This window comes from Lissotriton helveticus, chromosome 1_1, assembly GCF_964261635.1.
Source record: "Lissotriton helveticus chromosome 1_1, aLisHel1.1, whole genome shotgun sequence".
Taxonomy (NCBI): domain Eukaryota; kingdom Metazoa; phylum Chordata; class Amphibia; order Caudata; family Salamandridae; genus Lissotriton; species Lissotriton helveticus.
Genome location: NC_136057.1, coordinates 1,389,145,837 through 1,389,160,851, shown reverse-complemented (window position 1 = coordinate 1,389,160,851; position 15,015 = coordinate 1,389,145,837). Strand labels below are relative to the sequence as shown.

The 15,015-nt window shown below is 57.8% G+C and overlaps 1 protein-coding gene across 3 annotated transcripts in view; it reads left to right on the top strand.

Annotated features, from left to right (window-relative positions):
* Window positions 1-15,015, top strand: part of TOM1 (target of myb1 membrane trafficking protein) — a 399,690-nt gene that overhangs the window by 255,940 nt on the left and 128,735 nt on the right. For all 3 annotated transcript variants that reach the window (XM_078684134.1, XM_078684131.1, XM_078684127.1), the window contains exon 11: window positions 1,037-1,157. In XM_078684134.1, coding sequence (XP_078540260.1) covers window positions 1,037-1,157 — 121 coding nt within the window. The remainder of the gene's footprint in view (window positions 1-1,036; window positions 1,158-15,015) is intronic.

Here is a 15,015-nt window from a genome sequence, read left to right as displayed (position 1 = left end):
TACAAGATGTCTTCTGAGAGCGCTCCTCCTTCCTTTTCTGAGTGTCTTCTGTGTGCTCATCTTCTTTATGCTACTCCAAGTGCCTCCTGCGAACTCACAGCCTCATGAATTTAGGAGGTGTCTCGAGAAGTGTAGCGAAAATGAAGGAGTCTCCTGCGAAATACGTGGAGGGGTCCCTTCAATACATCTAGACAGACTTTCAGGGTGAAGATTGCAGGTGGCTGGGGACCTCAACCCAGTACTAGGAGGCGGTGCCCCACGCCTGTACCTTTTATCACGCCCCTTGGTGCGGTCACCTCTCATCTCCACCAGGTGCCTGCGGACATGACATCCTTTGAGTATCTTTTCTCTCCGAATGAACCTGCCAGCTCCTCCTTTCTTGGCTCCCAGGTTTGCTCCTGTGAGCTTACATCCTCTAACCCCAGCCAGGTATCTCTAGCAAGTTCACTTGTGCCCTCCCGTTGACTGGCTTCCCCCCAAGCCTCTTTTTCTTGGACTGAAACTTCAAGCATCTCCTCTCTTGGCTCCCCGGGGTGTTTCCTGCAAGCCCCTGTCATCTGGTCTCTACCAGGTGCCTCCTACCTGCTCACCTCCTTAGCCTCTACCAGGTATCTCATATGAACAATTTCTGTTGTCTCTATTGTAAGCTCAGCTCCTCTCTACCTTATCTGAGCTATACCAAGTGACTCATGTTTGCTCCCAGAGGTGCCTTCTGCAAGCTTCTTTCTGTGTTCTTCACCATGTCCCTTGCTGGCCTCTTCTGGGCCTCACCGGCAGCCTCCTGTGAGTTCACCTCCTGTGGGATCCACCAAGTACCCTCTGCAAGCTATTCTCCTCTGGCCTTCACTAGATCCCTCTGCTGTTACCTTTTCGGGGCACCACCAGAGCCCCTTGTGGACATAACTGGCACTTGACCTTTCCACCTGCCTCCCACGAGCTCAACTCCGCTGGACGTCACCAGGTGCCCCCTGCGTGCTCAGAGATTTGTATCTTCGAAGAGGAGTTTGTGCTGATGACATCTCCTTCTCTCCCACAGATCTGAACTTTCCCTCTGTGACTGGGACGCTGCAGACGCTAGAGCCGACCCCCAGAGTTGCTGATGACTTCGACATGTTCGCCATGACTAGGGGGAGCTCCCTGGCCGAGCAGCGCAAGAGGTGGGTATATACACAGACGCTCTCTATGGACCTCTGAACAATCATGATCTGCAGAATATTGTATTGTAGATGCATTTGTCGAGCTCTTCATACACCACTACGAGGAAACAAAGACCTATAACCGCCGGGTAGCACCCTACACCATGGGATAGGGCTTAGTTGGAAAAGTTTTTATTTGATGCAAAGTGTTTTGGTCTTGTGTGTGAGGGGCCAAAGTGGTGCTGCCTTGAGTTGCAGCACTTATCAGTCTTATGGAGGAAGAGTGAATGACAGTCCGCTCAGATTCTATTAGCTGGCTGCTGTAGCTTACTCTAAAGGTCCCATTTTGAATATGTGGAGATAATCAAAAAAAGTTTCAATCCACTTCCTGTTCTGTCCTGCACAATTAGGAAATCCACTCATTAAATCTATTGAGTCTAGAGAGGAGAAAGAGGACAGAAATCTACCTGAATGGTCTGCATTACTGCCATCCCTTAAGTAAGGTGTTTGTAAAGAATGTTTAATACTTTAGATGGTCCAGCTTGAAACTGGTGGAGCCTGGAGGGGAATTGCAGAGGTGGGCTGTATTTAAGTACTCTAAGATGCCAGCAGTAGGTGGTTGATGCAGGCGCGCAACACCCATTGGACTCAAAGGTCTTCAGCCTCTCCCCCTAAATCCCCCCCCCCCCCCCGGCGTGTGTGTCAGCCCGGGATGAGACAGCTTCCCCGGGCACACAGACCATTTTCATGTTAATGAGGCCTTGCTCCTTCTAAGAGCCCCAGCAGCTCCACTCTGCGTGTTGCTTTAAGATTCAACCCCCCCCCCCGAAATTTTTTTAACCTCCCCCCCCCCCCCCCCCGAAATTTGGCTCTAGTTGCGCCTCTGGGTAGATGTGGTGCCTGCCCTCCTCAATATTAAGTGGGAGCAGGCGGGCAACTAGAGCCAAATTTCGGGGGGGGGCTGAAAATATTTCGGGGGGGGGGGCTAATTCTTACAACCATGGACAAAGTGGCTGTGAGAAGGGGTGACCACACAACAAAAGCCTAATTTACAACTAAATGGTCTTTTAAAGACCTGTTAAGTACTTGGTGCGGCTGCAATTACATGCTCGCCAGCCCGCGAAGCTGTGTCAGCTCGGGCTGACAGGCACGACGAGGGGGGGGGGGGCTGACGCCCCGTGAGCCCAATGGGTGTTGCGCGCCTGAGTGGGAGGTCTGGGTAAATTCATGGTAGTTGCCTGGCACGGTTGATAGCATTATGAAAGCACCCGGGAGTATTATATGGCGTGCCTAGGAGTGTAGAAGGACCATTCTGTCGATGGCAGTGTTAAACCACCAGTGTGTATTAAATGGGGTCTTCCCAGAAGTGCCATAGAATGCAGTGCACCGTGAATATCGATACCAGAATATTGAGGATAACATTATCAACCAAAAATATCAACACGTAAGTAAGTCTAGATTTTCTAACCCTAACTCCACATAAATGTACTCTTGTGGCACATATATCTTCAAGGCATGTAGTTCTGGAGTTGTAAATAGTAAATCTATGCTTCTGTATATGCACTTAACTTTTGGTATGTTATTCCTCAATATTCCGCCCTTGATATTCCTGTACCACGATATTCTGGGGGTCGATATTCAGTAGTGCAAGCCCATAGGAGCAGAAGATCAGAGGAAGAGCTAAAATGGTGGCGTTGTGAGGCCAGCAGGTATATAACATGGTGTCTCCCTAACCCTATGAGAGATAAAGAAGCAACGATTAATGTCGCTGTTAAACCACTTTGGAGTATTCTATTGCGTCCACCCCAGTGTGACGGAGACCCCATCCCTGGTGGTGTGGTTGACCTCGATCCTGCCCTGCCACAACATCTTCTACCCCAATACTGTGGCCAAAAGGAAAGGTCTGCTGCTCACCTCAATCCTGCCCAACTGATGCTGTCCACCCGCGTGGTACCCTGCCGCGAGGGCTGCTGTTGCAGGACTGAAACTCGCACACAGCTTTGCACATGCATCCAACTCCTCAAATGCAGCACAACTCCATACCTGCCTGAGACCAAAAACACCACTCTTCTAATGCACCTCGATCCTGGCTTGCACCACCCCCACACTTTCAATGTTGAGGCAACAAGACGCGCCTCCATCTTGACCTGCATGTTCCTTTTTTTTTTACTTTTTATTTCAGAAGTAAACATAGCTGTCAATACACACAGTGAATGCCTTTGTTACTGTTAGCGTATACATAGTAATAAGAAAGTATATAGTTGCTAGTTCCACAGCGTACGAGGTGTTATCAATACATAGCATTACAGCATGTTCTATTGTAGTTGCACTGTTGCAGTACCGAGGGCCTCGCGCGGCTCTTCTGATGCACCTCAGCTCTAATCGGCAGCCATCTTGTATTTCTGGCACGAGGGGTCCAAACACGCCTCTGCCGGTGCACCTCAGCCTTGGCCTGCAGCAGTTCCTCACGTCGCCTTGCAACACTGTCCGGCTGTGCGTGCCCTGCGGGTTTTAGCTATTAATCTCCAGACTGTCCGGAATGTCAGCGGCGTCCAGGAATAGCGGCCACACCAGCCGGGTCATCTGTCCGACTTTCCACTCCTCCTGTTTCCTCATTCTGCACTCCCTCTCTCTGTAGCTCTCCTTCGCACACACCCCTACTTTTTTCTCCTCCTCCTCCCCCCTTTAATCTTTCCTCCGGTCTGCCTTCTCTCCATCTCTACCTTTCTTCTCTTTCCCTGTCTTTCCTCTTTTTTTCTTTCTTCCTTCTATTCCTCTCTGCCCTTCCTTCTCTCCACCTCTCCTCATTTTCCTCGTATCTTCTCTCATTTTCAGTTTCTTCTCATTCGTCCTCCTCAGCTTTTCCCAGTCTTTGTGCTGCCCTTCTCACCCTATCGTTTTCTCTCACTTTCTCCCCCTCTGTTTTTCTCTCTCCGCTGGTCCTCTCTACCTTTCCTTCTCTCGCCCCCTCTCTTCTTTTGTTTCCTTTCTAATTGCGTCTACCTTGCTTCTGCCTCTTCCGCCCCTACAGTCACACCTATTGCTCTGATAGCGTAGAATACTTTTTAAGCCTCAGCTGGGGGTTGAGGTTGGAGCTAGTGGCGTTTGTGCACAGTGAGTGCAGGATGAGTGAGTGGCGAGGCCACGAACTGTGCCTGCGTGAGTGCCAGGTGAGCCATCTGCCTGTGTGATGCATGGGAAAGGGTGGAAATGTAGGAGTCGGGCGTATCTTCCCTTGGTGCAGCAGGTGCAATGCACCAGGGCCCAGGGCCCCGAGGGGCCCACACCATACCATTACTGCTAAATTTTGCAATTCAGACGCCAGCTAAGGCCCCGTTTCTGTCCTCGAATTGGGGCACATGGCACACTGTCTATGCTACTGGCATGAGTGCCTGGCGATGAGCCCTGTGAGGTGAGATGTGTGCCAGTGTGAGTGCACGATGAGCAGTGTGCCCCCTGTAGGGTGAGCTCTGTGCCAGTGAGTGCATGGTGAGCAGTGTGCCCCCTGTAGGGCGAGCTCTGTGCCAGTGAGTGCATGGTGAGCAGTGTGCCCCCTGTAGGGCGAGCTCTGTACCAGTGAGTGCATGGTGAGCAGTGTGCCCCCTGTAGGGTGAGCTATGTGCCAGTGCGTGCATGGTGAGCAGTGTGCCCCCTGTAGGGTGAGCTCTGTGCCAGTGTGAGTGCATGGTGAGCAGTGTGCCCCCTGTAGGGCGAGCTCTGTGCCAGTGAGTGCATGGTGAGCAGTGTGCCCCCTGTAGGGCGAGCTCTGTGCCAGTGAGTGCATGGAGAGCAGTGTGCCCCCTGTAGGGCGAGCTCTGTGCCAGTGAGTGCAAGGTGAGAAGTGTGCCCCCTGTAGGGCGAGCTCTGTGCCAGTGAGTGCAAGGTGAGAAGTGTGCCCGCTGTAGCGTGAGCTCTGTGCCAGTGAGTACATGGTGAGCAGTGTGCCCCCCTGTAGGGCGAGCTCCGTGCCAGTGTGAGTGTAAGGTGAGCAGTGTGCCCCCTGTTGGGTGAGCTCTGTACCAGTGAGTGCATGGAGAGCAGTGTGCCCGCTGTAGGGTGAGCTATGTGCCAGTGTGAGTGCATGGTGAGCAGTGTGCCCCCTGTAGGGCGAGCTCTGTACCAGTGAGTGCATGGTGAGCAGTGTGCCCCCTGTAGGGTGAGCTCCGTGCCAGTGTGAGTGTAAGGTGAGCAGTGTGCCCCCTGTAGGGCGAGCTCTGTGCCAGTGTGAGTGCAAGGTGAGAAGTGTGCCCCCTGTAGGGTGAGCTATGTGCCAGTGTGAGTGCATGGTGAGCAGTGTGCCCCCTGTAGGGCGAGCTCTGTGCCAGTGAGTGCATGGTGAGCAGTGTGCCCCCTGTAGGGTGAGCTCCGTGCCAGTGTGAGTGTAAGGTGAGCAGTGTGCCCCCTGTAGGGCGAGCTCTGTGCCAGTGTGAGTGCAAGGTGAGAAGTGTGCCCCCTGTAGGGTGAGCTATGTGTCAGTGAGTGCATGGTGAGCAGTGTGCCCCCTGTAGGGTGAGCTATGTGCCAGTGAGTGCATGGTGAGCAGTGTGCCCCCTGTAGGGCGAGCTCTGTGCCAGTGAGTGTATGGTGAACAGTGTGCCCCCTGTAGGATGAGCTCTGTGCCAGTGAGTGCATGGTGAGCAGTGTGCCCCCTGTAGGGTGAGCTCTGTGCCAGTGAGTGCATGGTGAGCAGTGTGCCCCCTGTAGGGTGAGCTATGTGTCAGTGAGTGCATGGTGAGCAGTGTGCCCCCTGTAGGGTGAGCTATGTGCCAGTGAGTGCATGGTGAGCAGTGTGCCCCCTGTAGGGTGAGCTCTGTGCCAGTGAGTGCATGGTGAGCAGTGTGCCCCCTGTAGGGTGAGCTCTGTGCCAGTGAGTGCATGGTGAGCAGTGTGCCCCCTGTAGGATGAGCTCTGTGCCAGTGAGTGCATGGTGAGCAGTGTGCCCCCCTGTAGGGCGAGCTCCGTGCCAGTGTGAGTGTAAGGTGAGCAGTGTGCCCCCTGTAGGGTGAGCTCTGTGCCAGTGAGTGCATGGTGAGCAGTGTGCCCCCTGTAGGATGAGCTCTGTGCCAGTGAGTGCATGGTGAGCAGTGTGCCCCCCTGTAGGGCGAGCTCCGTGCCAGTGTGAGTGTAAGGTGAGCAGTGTGCCCCCCTGTAGGGCGAGCTCCGTGCCAGTGTGAGTGTAAGGTGAGCAGTGTGCCCCCTGTAGGGTGAGCTCTGTGCCAGTGAGTGTAAGGTGAGCTCTGTGCCCCCCTGTTGGGTGAGCTCTGTACCAGTGAGTGCATGGAGAGCAGTGTGCCCCCTGTAGGGTGAGCTATGTGCCAGTGTGAGTGCATGGTGAGCAGTGTGCCCCCTGTAGGGCGAGCTCTGTGCCAGTGAGTGCATGGTGAGCAGTGTGCCCCCTGTAGGGCGAGCTCTGTGCCAGTGAGTGCATGGTGAGCAGTGTGCCCCCTGTAGGGCGAGCTCTGTGCCAGTGAGTGCAAGGTGAGAAGTGTGCCCGCTGTAGCGTGAGCTCTGTGCCAGTGAGTGCATGGTGAGCAGTGTGCCCCCCTGTAGGGCGAGCTCCGTGCCAGTGTGAGTGTAAGGTGAGCAGTGTGCCCCCTGTTGGGTGAGCTCTGTACCAGTGAGTGCATGGAGAGCAGTGTGCCCCCTGTAGGATGAGCTCTGTGCCAGTGTGAGTGCATGGTGAGCAGTGTGCCCCCTGTAGGATGAGCTCTGTGCCAGTGTGAGTGCATGGTGAGCAGTGTGCCCCCTGTAGGGCGAGCTCTGTGCCAGTGAGTGCATGGTGAGCAGTGTGCCCCCTGTAGGGTGAGCTCCGTGCCAGTGTGAGTGTAAGGTGAGCAGTGTGCCCCCCTGTTGGGTGAGCTCTGTACCAGTGAGTGCATGGAGAGCAGTGTGCCCCCTGTAGGGTGAGCTATGTGCCAGTGTGAGTGCATGGTGAGCAGTGTGCCCCCTGTAGGGCGAGCTCTGTGCCAGTGAGTGCATGGTGAGCAGTGTGCCCCCTGTAGGGTGAGCTCTGTGCCAGTGAGTGCATGGTGAGCAGTGTGCCCCCCTGTAGGGCGAGCTCCGTGCCAGTGTGAGTGCATGGTGAGCAGTGTGCCCCCTGTAGGGTGAGCTCCGTGCCAGTGTGAGTGTAAGGTGAGCAGTGTGCCCCCTGTAGGGCGAGCTCTGTGCCAGTGAGTGCATGGTGAGCAGTGTGCCCCCCTGTAGGGCGAGCTCCGTGCCAGTGTGAGTGCATGGTAAGCAGTGTGCCCCCTGTAGGGTGAGCTCTGTGCCAGTGAGTGCATGGTGAGCAGTGTGCCCCCTGTAGGGTGAGCTCTGTGCCAGTGAGTGCATGGTGAGCAGTGTGCCCCCCTGTAGGGCGAGCTCCGTGCCAGTGTGAGTGCATGGTGAGCAGTGTGCCCCCTGTAGGGTGAGCTCCGTGCCAGTGTGAGTGTAAGGTGAGCAGTGTGCCCCCTGTAGGGCGAGCTCTGTACCAGTGAGTGCAAGGTGAGCAGTGTGCCCCCTGTAGGGCGAGCTCTGTGCCAGTGAGTGCATGGTGAGCAGTGTGCCCCCTGTAGGGCGAGCTCTGTGCCAGTGAGTGCATGGTGAGCAGTGTGCCCCCTGTAGGGTGAGCTCTGTGCCAGTGTGAGTGTAAGGTGAGCAGTGTGCCCCCTGTAGGGTGAGCTCTGTGCCAGTGTGAGTGTAAGGTGAGCAGTGTGCCCCCTGTTGGGTGAGCTCTGTACCAGTGAGTGCATGGAGAGCAGTGTGCCCCCTGTAGGGCGAGCTCTGTGCCAGTGAGTGCATGGTGAGCAGTGTGCCCCCTGTAGGGTGAGCTCCGTGCCAGTGTGAGTGTAAGGTGAGCAGTGTGCCCCCTGTTGGGTGAGCTCTGTACCAGTGAGTGCATGGAGAGCAGTGTGCCCCCTGTAGGGTGAGCTATGTGCCAGTGAGTGCATGGTGAGCAGTGTGCCCCCTGTAGGGTGAGCTATGTGCCAGTGAGTGCATGGTGAGCAGTGTGCCCCCTGTAGGGTGAGCTATGTGTCAGTGAGTGCATGGTGAGCAGTGTGCCCCCTGTAGGGTGAGCTCTGTGCCAGTGTGAGTGCATGGTGAGCAGTGTGCCCCCTGTAGGGCGAGCTCTGTGCCAGTGAGTGCATGGTGAGCAGTGTGCCCCCTGTAGGGTGAGCTATGTGCCAGTGAGTGTATGGTGAACAGTGTGCCCCCCTGTAGGGCGAGCTCCGTGCCAGTGTGAGTGTAAGGTGAGCAGTGTGCCCCCTGTTGGGTGAGCTCTGTACCAGTGAGTGCATGGAGAGCAGTGTGCCCCCTGTAGGGTGAGCTATGTGCCAGTGAGTGCATGGTGAGCAGTGTGCCCCCTGTAGGGTGAGCTATGTGCCAGTGAGTGCATGGTGAGCAGTGTGCCCCCTGTAGGGTGAGCTATGTGTCAGTGAGTGCATGGTGAGCAGTGTGCCCCCTGTAGGGTGAGCTCTGTGCCAGTGTGAGTGCATGGTGAGCAGTGTGCCCCCTGTAGGGCGAGCTCTGTGCCAGTGAGTGCATGGTGAGCAGTGTGCCCCCTGTAGGGTGAGCTATGTGCCAGTGAGTGTATGGTGACCAGTGTGCCCCCTGTAGGGCGAGCTCTGTGCCAGTGAGTGCATGGTGAGCAGTGTGCCCCCTGTAGGGTGAGCTCTGTGCCAGTGAGTGCATGGTGAGCAGTGTGCCCCCTGTAGGGCGAGCTCTGTGCCAGTGAGTGCATGGTGAGCAGTGTGCCCCCTGTAGGGCGAGCTCTGTGCCAGTGAGTGCATGGTGAGCAGTGTGCCCCCTGTAGGGTGAGCTATGTGCCAGTGAGTGCATGGTGAGCAGTGTGCCCCCTGTAGGATGAGCTCTGTGCCAGTGTGAGTGCATGGTGAGCAGTGTGCCCCCTGTAGGGTGAGCTCTGTGCCAGTGAGTGCATGGTGAGCAGTGTGCCCCCTGTAGGGCGAGCTCTGTGCCAGTGAGTGTAAGGTGAGCAGTGTGCCCCCTGTAGGGTGAGCTCTGTGCCAGTGAGTGCATGGTGAGCAGTGTGCCCCCTGTAGGGTGAGCTCTGTGCCAGTGTGAGTGTATGGTGAGCAGTGTGCCCCCTGTAGGGTGAGCTATGTGCCAGTGAGTGCATGGTGAGCAGTGTGCCCCCTGTAGGGCGAGCTCTGTGCCAGTGAGTGCATGGTGAGCAGTGTGCCCCCTGTAGGGCGAGCTCTGTGCCAGTGAGTGTAAGGTGAGCAGTGTGCCCCCTGTTGGGTGAGCTCTGTACCAGTGAGTGCATGGAGAGCAGTGTGCCCCCTGTAGGGTGAGCTATGTGCCAGTGAGTGCATGGTGAGCAGTGTGCCCCCTGTAGGGTGAGCTCTGTGCCAGTGTGAGTGCATGGTGAGCAGTGTGCCCCCTGTAGGGCGAGCTCTGTGCCAGTGAGTGCATGGTGAGCAGTGTGCCCCCTGTAGGGCGAGCTCTGTGCCAGTGTGAGTGCATGGTGAGCAGTGTGCCCCCTGTAGGGCGAGCTCTGTGCCAGTGAGTGCATGGTGAGCAGTGTGCCCCCTGTAGGGTGAGCTCTGTGCCAGTGTGAGTGCATGGTGAGCAGTGTGCCCCCTGTAGGGCGAGCTCTGTGCCAGTGAGTGCATGGTGAGCAGTGTGCCCCCTGTAGGGAGAGCTCTGTGCCAGTGTGAGTGTAAGGTGAGCAGTGTGCCCCCTGTAGGGCGAGCTCTGTGCCAGTGAGTGCAAGGTGAGAAGTGTGCCCCCTGTAGGGTGAGCTATGTGCCAGTGAGTGCATGGTGAGCAGTGTGCCCCCCTGTAGGGCGAGCTCCGTGCCAGTGTGAGTGTAAGGTGAGCAGTGTGCCCCCTGTAGGGCGAGCTCTGTGCCAGTGTGAGTGCAAGGTGAGAAGTGTACCCCCTGTAGGGTGAGCTATGTGTCAGTGAGTGCATGGTGAGCAGTGTGCCCCCTGTAGGGTGAGCTATGTGCCAGTGAGTGCATGGTGAGCAGTGTGCCCCCTGTAGGGCGAGCTCTGTGCCAGTGAGTGCATGGTGAGCAGTGTGCCCCCTGTAGGGCGAGCTCTGTGCCAGTGAGTGCATGGTGAGCAGTGTGCCCCCTGTAGGGCGAGCTCTGTGCCAGTGTGAGTGCAAGGTGAGAAGTGTGCCCCCTGTAGGGTGAGCTCTGTGCCAGTGTGAGTGTATGGTGAGAAGTGTGCCCCCTGTAGGGTGAGCTATGTGCCAGTGAGTGCATGGTGAGCAGTGTGCCCCCTGTAGGGTGAGCTCTGTGCCAGTGAGTGTATGGTGAGAAGTGTGCCCCCTGTAGGGTGAGCTATGTGCCAGTGAGTGCATGGAGAGCAGTGTGCCCCCTGTAGGGTGAGCTCTGTGCCAGTGAGTGCATGGAGAGCAGTGTGCCCCCTGTAGGGCGAGCTCTGTGCCAGTGAGTGCATGGTGAGCAGTGTGCCCCCTGTAGGGTGAGCTATGTGCCAGTGAGTGCATGGTGAGCAGTGTGCCCCCTGTAGGGCGAGCTCCGTGCCAGTGTGAGTGTAAGGTGAGCAGTGTGCCCCCTGTAGGGCGAGCTCTGTGCCAGTGAGTGCATGGTGAGCAGTGTGCCCCCTGTAGGGTGAGCTCTGTGCCAGTGAGTGCATGGTGAGCAGTGTGCCCCCTGTAGGGTGAGCTCTGTGCCAGTGAGTGCATGGTGAGCAGTGTGCCCCCTGTAGGGCGAGCTCTGTGCCAGTGAGTGCATGGTGAGCAGTGTGCCCCCTGTAGGGCGAGCTCTGTACCAGTGAGTGCATGGTGAGCAGTGTGCCCCTTGTAGGGTGAGCTCTGTGCCAGTGAGTGCATGGTGAGCAGTGTGCCCGCTGTAGGGTGAGCTCTGTGCCAGTGAGTGCATGGTGAGCAGTGTGCCCCCTGTAGGGCGAGCTCTGTGCCAGTGTGAGTGCAAGGTGAGCAGTGTGCCCCCTGTAGGGCGAGCTCTGTGCCAGTGAGTGCATGGTGAGCAGTGTGCCCCCTGTAGTGCGAGCTCTGTGCCAGTGAGTGCAAGGTGAGAAGTGTGCCCCCTGTAGGGTGAGCTATGTGCCAGTGCGTGCATGGTGAGCAGTGTGCCCCCCTGTAGGGCGAGCTCCGTGCCAGTGAGTGCATGGAGAGCAGTGTGCCCCCTGTAGGGCGAGCTCTGTGCCAGTGAGTGCATGGTGAGCAGTGTGCCCCCTGTAGGGTGAGCTATGTGCCAGTGAGTGCATGGTGAGCAGTGTGCCCCCTGTAGGGCGAGCTCTGTGCCAGTGAGTGCATGGTGAGCAGTGTGCCCCCTGTAGGGCGAGCTCTGTGCCAGTGAGTGCATGGTGAGCAGTGTGCCCCCTGTAGGGTGAGCTATGTGCCAGTGAGTGCATGGTGAGCAGTGTGCCCCCTGTAGGGCGAGCTCTGTGCCAGTGAGTGCATGGTGAGCAGTGTGCCCCCTGTAGGGCGAGCTCTGTACCAGTGAGTGCATGGTGAGCAGTGTGCCCCCTGTAGGGTGAGCTATGTGCCAGTGAGTGCATGGTGAGCAGTGTGCCCCCTGTAGGGCGAGCTCTGTACCAGTGAGTGCATGGAGAGCAGTGTGCCCCCTGTAGGGTGAGCTATGTGCCAGTGAGTGCATGGTGAGCAGTGTGCCCCCTGTAGGGCGAGCTCTGTGCCAGTGAGTGCATGGTGAGCAGTGTGCCCCCTGTAGGGCGAGCTCTGTGCCAGTGAGTGCATGGTGAGCAGTGTGCCCCCTGTAGGGTGAGCTATGTGCCAGTGAGTGCATGGTGAGCAGTGTGCCCCCTGTAGGGCGAGCTCTGTGCCAGTGAGTGCATGGTGAGCAGTGTGCCCCCTGTAGGGCGAGCTCTGTACCAGTGAGTGCATGGTGAGCAGTGTGCCCCCTGTAGGGTGAGCTATGTGCCAGTGAGTGCATGGTGAGCAGTGTGCCCCCTGTAGGGCGAGCTCTGTGCCAGTGAGTGCATGGTGAGCAGTGTGCCCCCTGTAGGGCGAGCTCTGTGCCAGTGAGTGCAAGGTGAGAAGTGTGCCCCCTGTAGGGCGAGCTCTGTGCCAGTGAGTGCAAGGTGAGAAGTGTGCCCCCTGTAGGGCGAGCTCTGTGCCAGTGAGTGCATGGTGAGCAGTGTGCCCCTGTAGGATGAGCTCTGTGCCAGTGTGAGTGCATGGTGAGCAGTGTGCCCCCTGTAGGGTGAGCTATGTGCCAGTGAGTGCATGGTGAGCAGTGTGCCCCCCTGTAGGGCGAGCTCCGTGCCAGTGTGAGTGTAAGGTGAGCAGTGTGCCCCTTGTAGGGTGAGCTCTGTGCCAGTGTGAGTGCATGGTGAGCAGTGTGCCCCCTGTAGGGTGAGCTATGTGTCAGTGAGTGCATGGTGAGCAGTGTGCCCCCTGTAGGGCGAGCTCTGTGCCAGTGAGTGTATGGTGAACAGTGTGCCCCCTGTAGGATGAGCTCTGTGCCAGTGAGTGCATGGTGAGCAGTGTGCCCCCTGTAGGGTGAGCTCTGTGCCAGTGAGTGCATGGTGAGCAGTGTGCCCCCTGTAGGGTGAGCTATGTGTCAGTGAGTGCATGGTGAGCAGTGTGCCCCCTGTAGGGTGAGCTATGTGCCAGTGAGTGCATGGTGAGCAGTGTGCCCCCTGTAGGGTGAGCTCTGTGCCAGTGAGTGCATGGTGAGCAGTGTGCCCCCTGTAGGGTGAGCTCTGTGCCAGTGAGTGCATGGTGAGCAGTGTGCCCCCTGTAGGATGAGCTCTGTGCCAGTGAGTGCATGGTGAGCAGTGTGCCCCCCTGTAGGGCGAGCTCCGTGCCAGTGTGAGTGTAAGGTGAGCAGTGTGCCCCCTGTAGGGTGAGCTCTGTGCCAGTGAGTGCATGGTGAGCAGTGTGCCCCCTGTAGGATGAGCTCTGTGCCAGTGAGTGCATGGTGAGCAGTGTGCCCCCCTGTAGGGCGAGCTCCGTGCCAGTGTGAGTGTAAGGTGAGCAGTGTGCCCCCCTGTAGGGCGAGCTCCGTGCCAGTGTGAGTGTAAGGTGAGCAGTGTGCCCCCTGTAGGGTGAGCTCTGTGCCAGTGAGTGTAAGGTGAGCTCTGTGCCCCCCTGTTGGGTGAGCTCTGTACCAGTGAGTGCATGGAGAGCAGTGTGCCCCCTGTAGGGTGAGCTATGTGCCAGTGTGAGTGCATGGTGAGCAGTGTGCCCCCTGTAGGGCGAGCTCTGTGCCAGTGAGTGCATGGTGAGCAGTGTGCCCCCTGTAGGGCGAGCTCTGTGCCAGTGAGTGCATGGTGAGCAGTGTGCCCCCTGTAGGGCGAGCTCTGTGCCAGTGAGTGCAAGGTGAGAAGTGTGCCCGCTGTAGCGTGAGCTCTGTGCCAGTGAGTGCATGGTGAGCAGTGTGCCCCCCTGTAGGGCGAGCTCCGTGCCAGTGTGAGTGTAAGGTGAGCAGTGTGCCCCCTGTTGGGTGAGCTCTGTACCAGTGAGTGCATGGAGAGCAGTGTGCCCCCTGTAGGATGAGCTCTGTGCCAGTGTGAGTGCATGGTGAGCAGTGTGCCCCCTGTAGGATGAGCTCTGTGCCAGTGTGAGTGCATGGTGAGCAGTGTGCCCCCTGTAGGGCGAGCTCTGTGCCAGTGAGTGCATGGTGAGCAGTGTGCCCCCTGTAGGGTGAGCTCCGTGCCAGTGTGAGTGTAAGGTGAGCAGTGTGCCCCCCTGTTGGGTGAGCTCTGTACCAGTGAGTGCATGGAGAGCAGTGTGCCCCCTGTAGGGTGAGCTATGTGCCAGTGTGAGTGCATGGTGAGCAGTGTGCCCCCTGTAGGGCGAGCTCTGTGCCAGTGAGTGCATGGTGAGCAGTGTGCCCCCTGTAGGGTGAGCTCTGTGCCAGTGAGTGCATGGTGAGCAGTGTGCCCCCCTGTAGGGCGAGCTCCGTGCCAGTGTGAGTGCATGGTGAGCAGTGTGCCCCCTGTAGGGTGAGCTCCGTGCCAGTGTGAGTGTAAGGTGAGCAGTGTGCCCCCTGTAGGGCGAGCTCTGTGCCAGTGAGTGCATGGTGAGCAGTGTGCCCCCCTGTAGGGCGAGCTCCGTGCCAGTGTGAGTGCATGGTAAGCAGTGTGCCCCCTGTAGGGTGAGCTCTGTGCCAGTGAGTGCATGGTGAGCAGTGTGCCCCCTGTAGGGTGAGCTCTGTGCCAGTGAGTGCATGGTGAGCAGTGTGCCCCCTGTAGGGCGAGCTCCGTGCCAGTGTGAGTGCATGGTGAGCAGTGTGCCCCCTGTAGGGTGAGCTCCGTGCCAGTGTGAGTGTAAGGTGAGCAGTGTGCCCCCTGTAGGGCGAGCTCTGTACCAGTGAGTGCAAGGTGAGCAGTGTGCCCCCTGTAGGGCGAGCTCTGTGCCAGTGAGTGCATGGTGAGCAGTGTGCCCCCTGTAGGGCGAGCTCTGTGCCAGTGAGTGCATGGTGAGCAGTGTGCCCCCTGTAGGGTGAGCTCTGTGCCAGTGTGAGTGTAAGGTGAGCAGTGTGCCCCCTGTAGGGTGAGCTCTGTGCCAGTGTGAGTGTAAGGTGAGCAGTGTGCCCCCTGTTGGGTGAGCTCTGTACCAGTGAGTGCATGGAGAGCAGTGTGCCCCCTGTAGGGCGAGCTCTGTGCCAGTGAGTGCATGGTGAGCAGTGTGCCCCCTGTAGGGTGAGCTCCGTGCCAGTGTGAGTGTAAGGTGAGCAGTGTGCCCCCTGTTGGGTGAGCTCTGTACCAGTGAGTGCATGGAGAGCAGTGTGCCCCCTGTAGGGTGAGCTATGTGCCAGTGAGTGCATGGTGAGCAGTGTGCCCCCTGTAGGGTGAGCTATGTGCCAGTGAGTGCATGGTGAGCAGTGTGCCCCCTGTAGGGTGAGCTATGTGTCAGTGAGTGCATGGTGAGCAGTGTGCCCCCTGTAGGGTGAGCTCTGTGCCAGTGTGAGTGCATGGTGAGC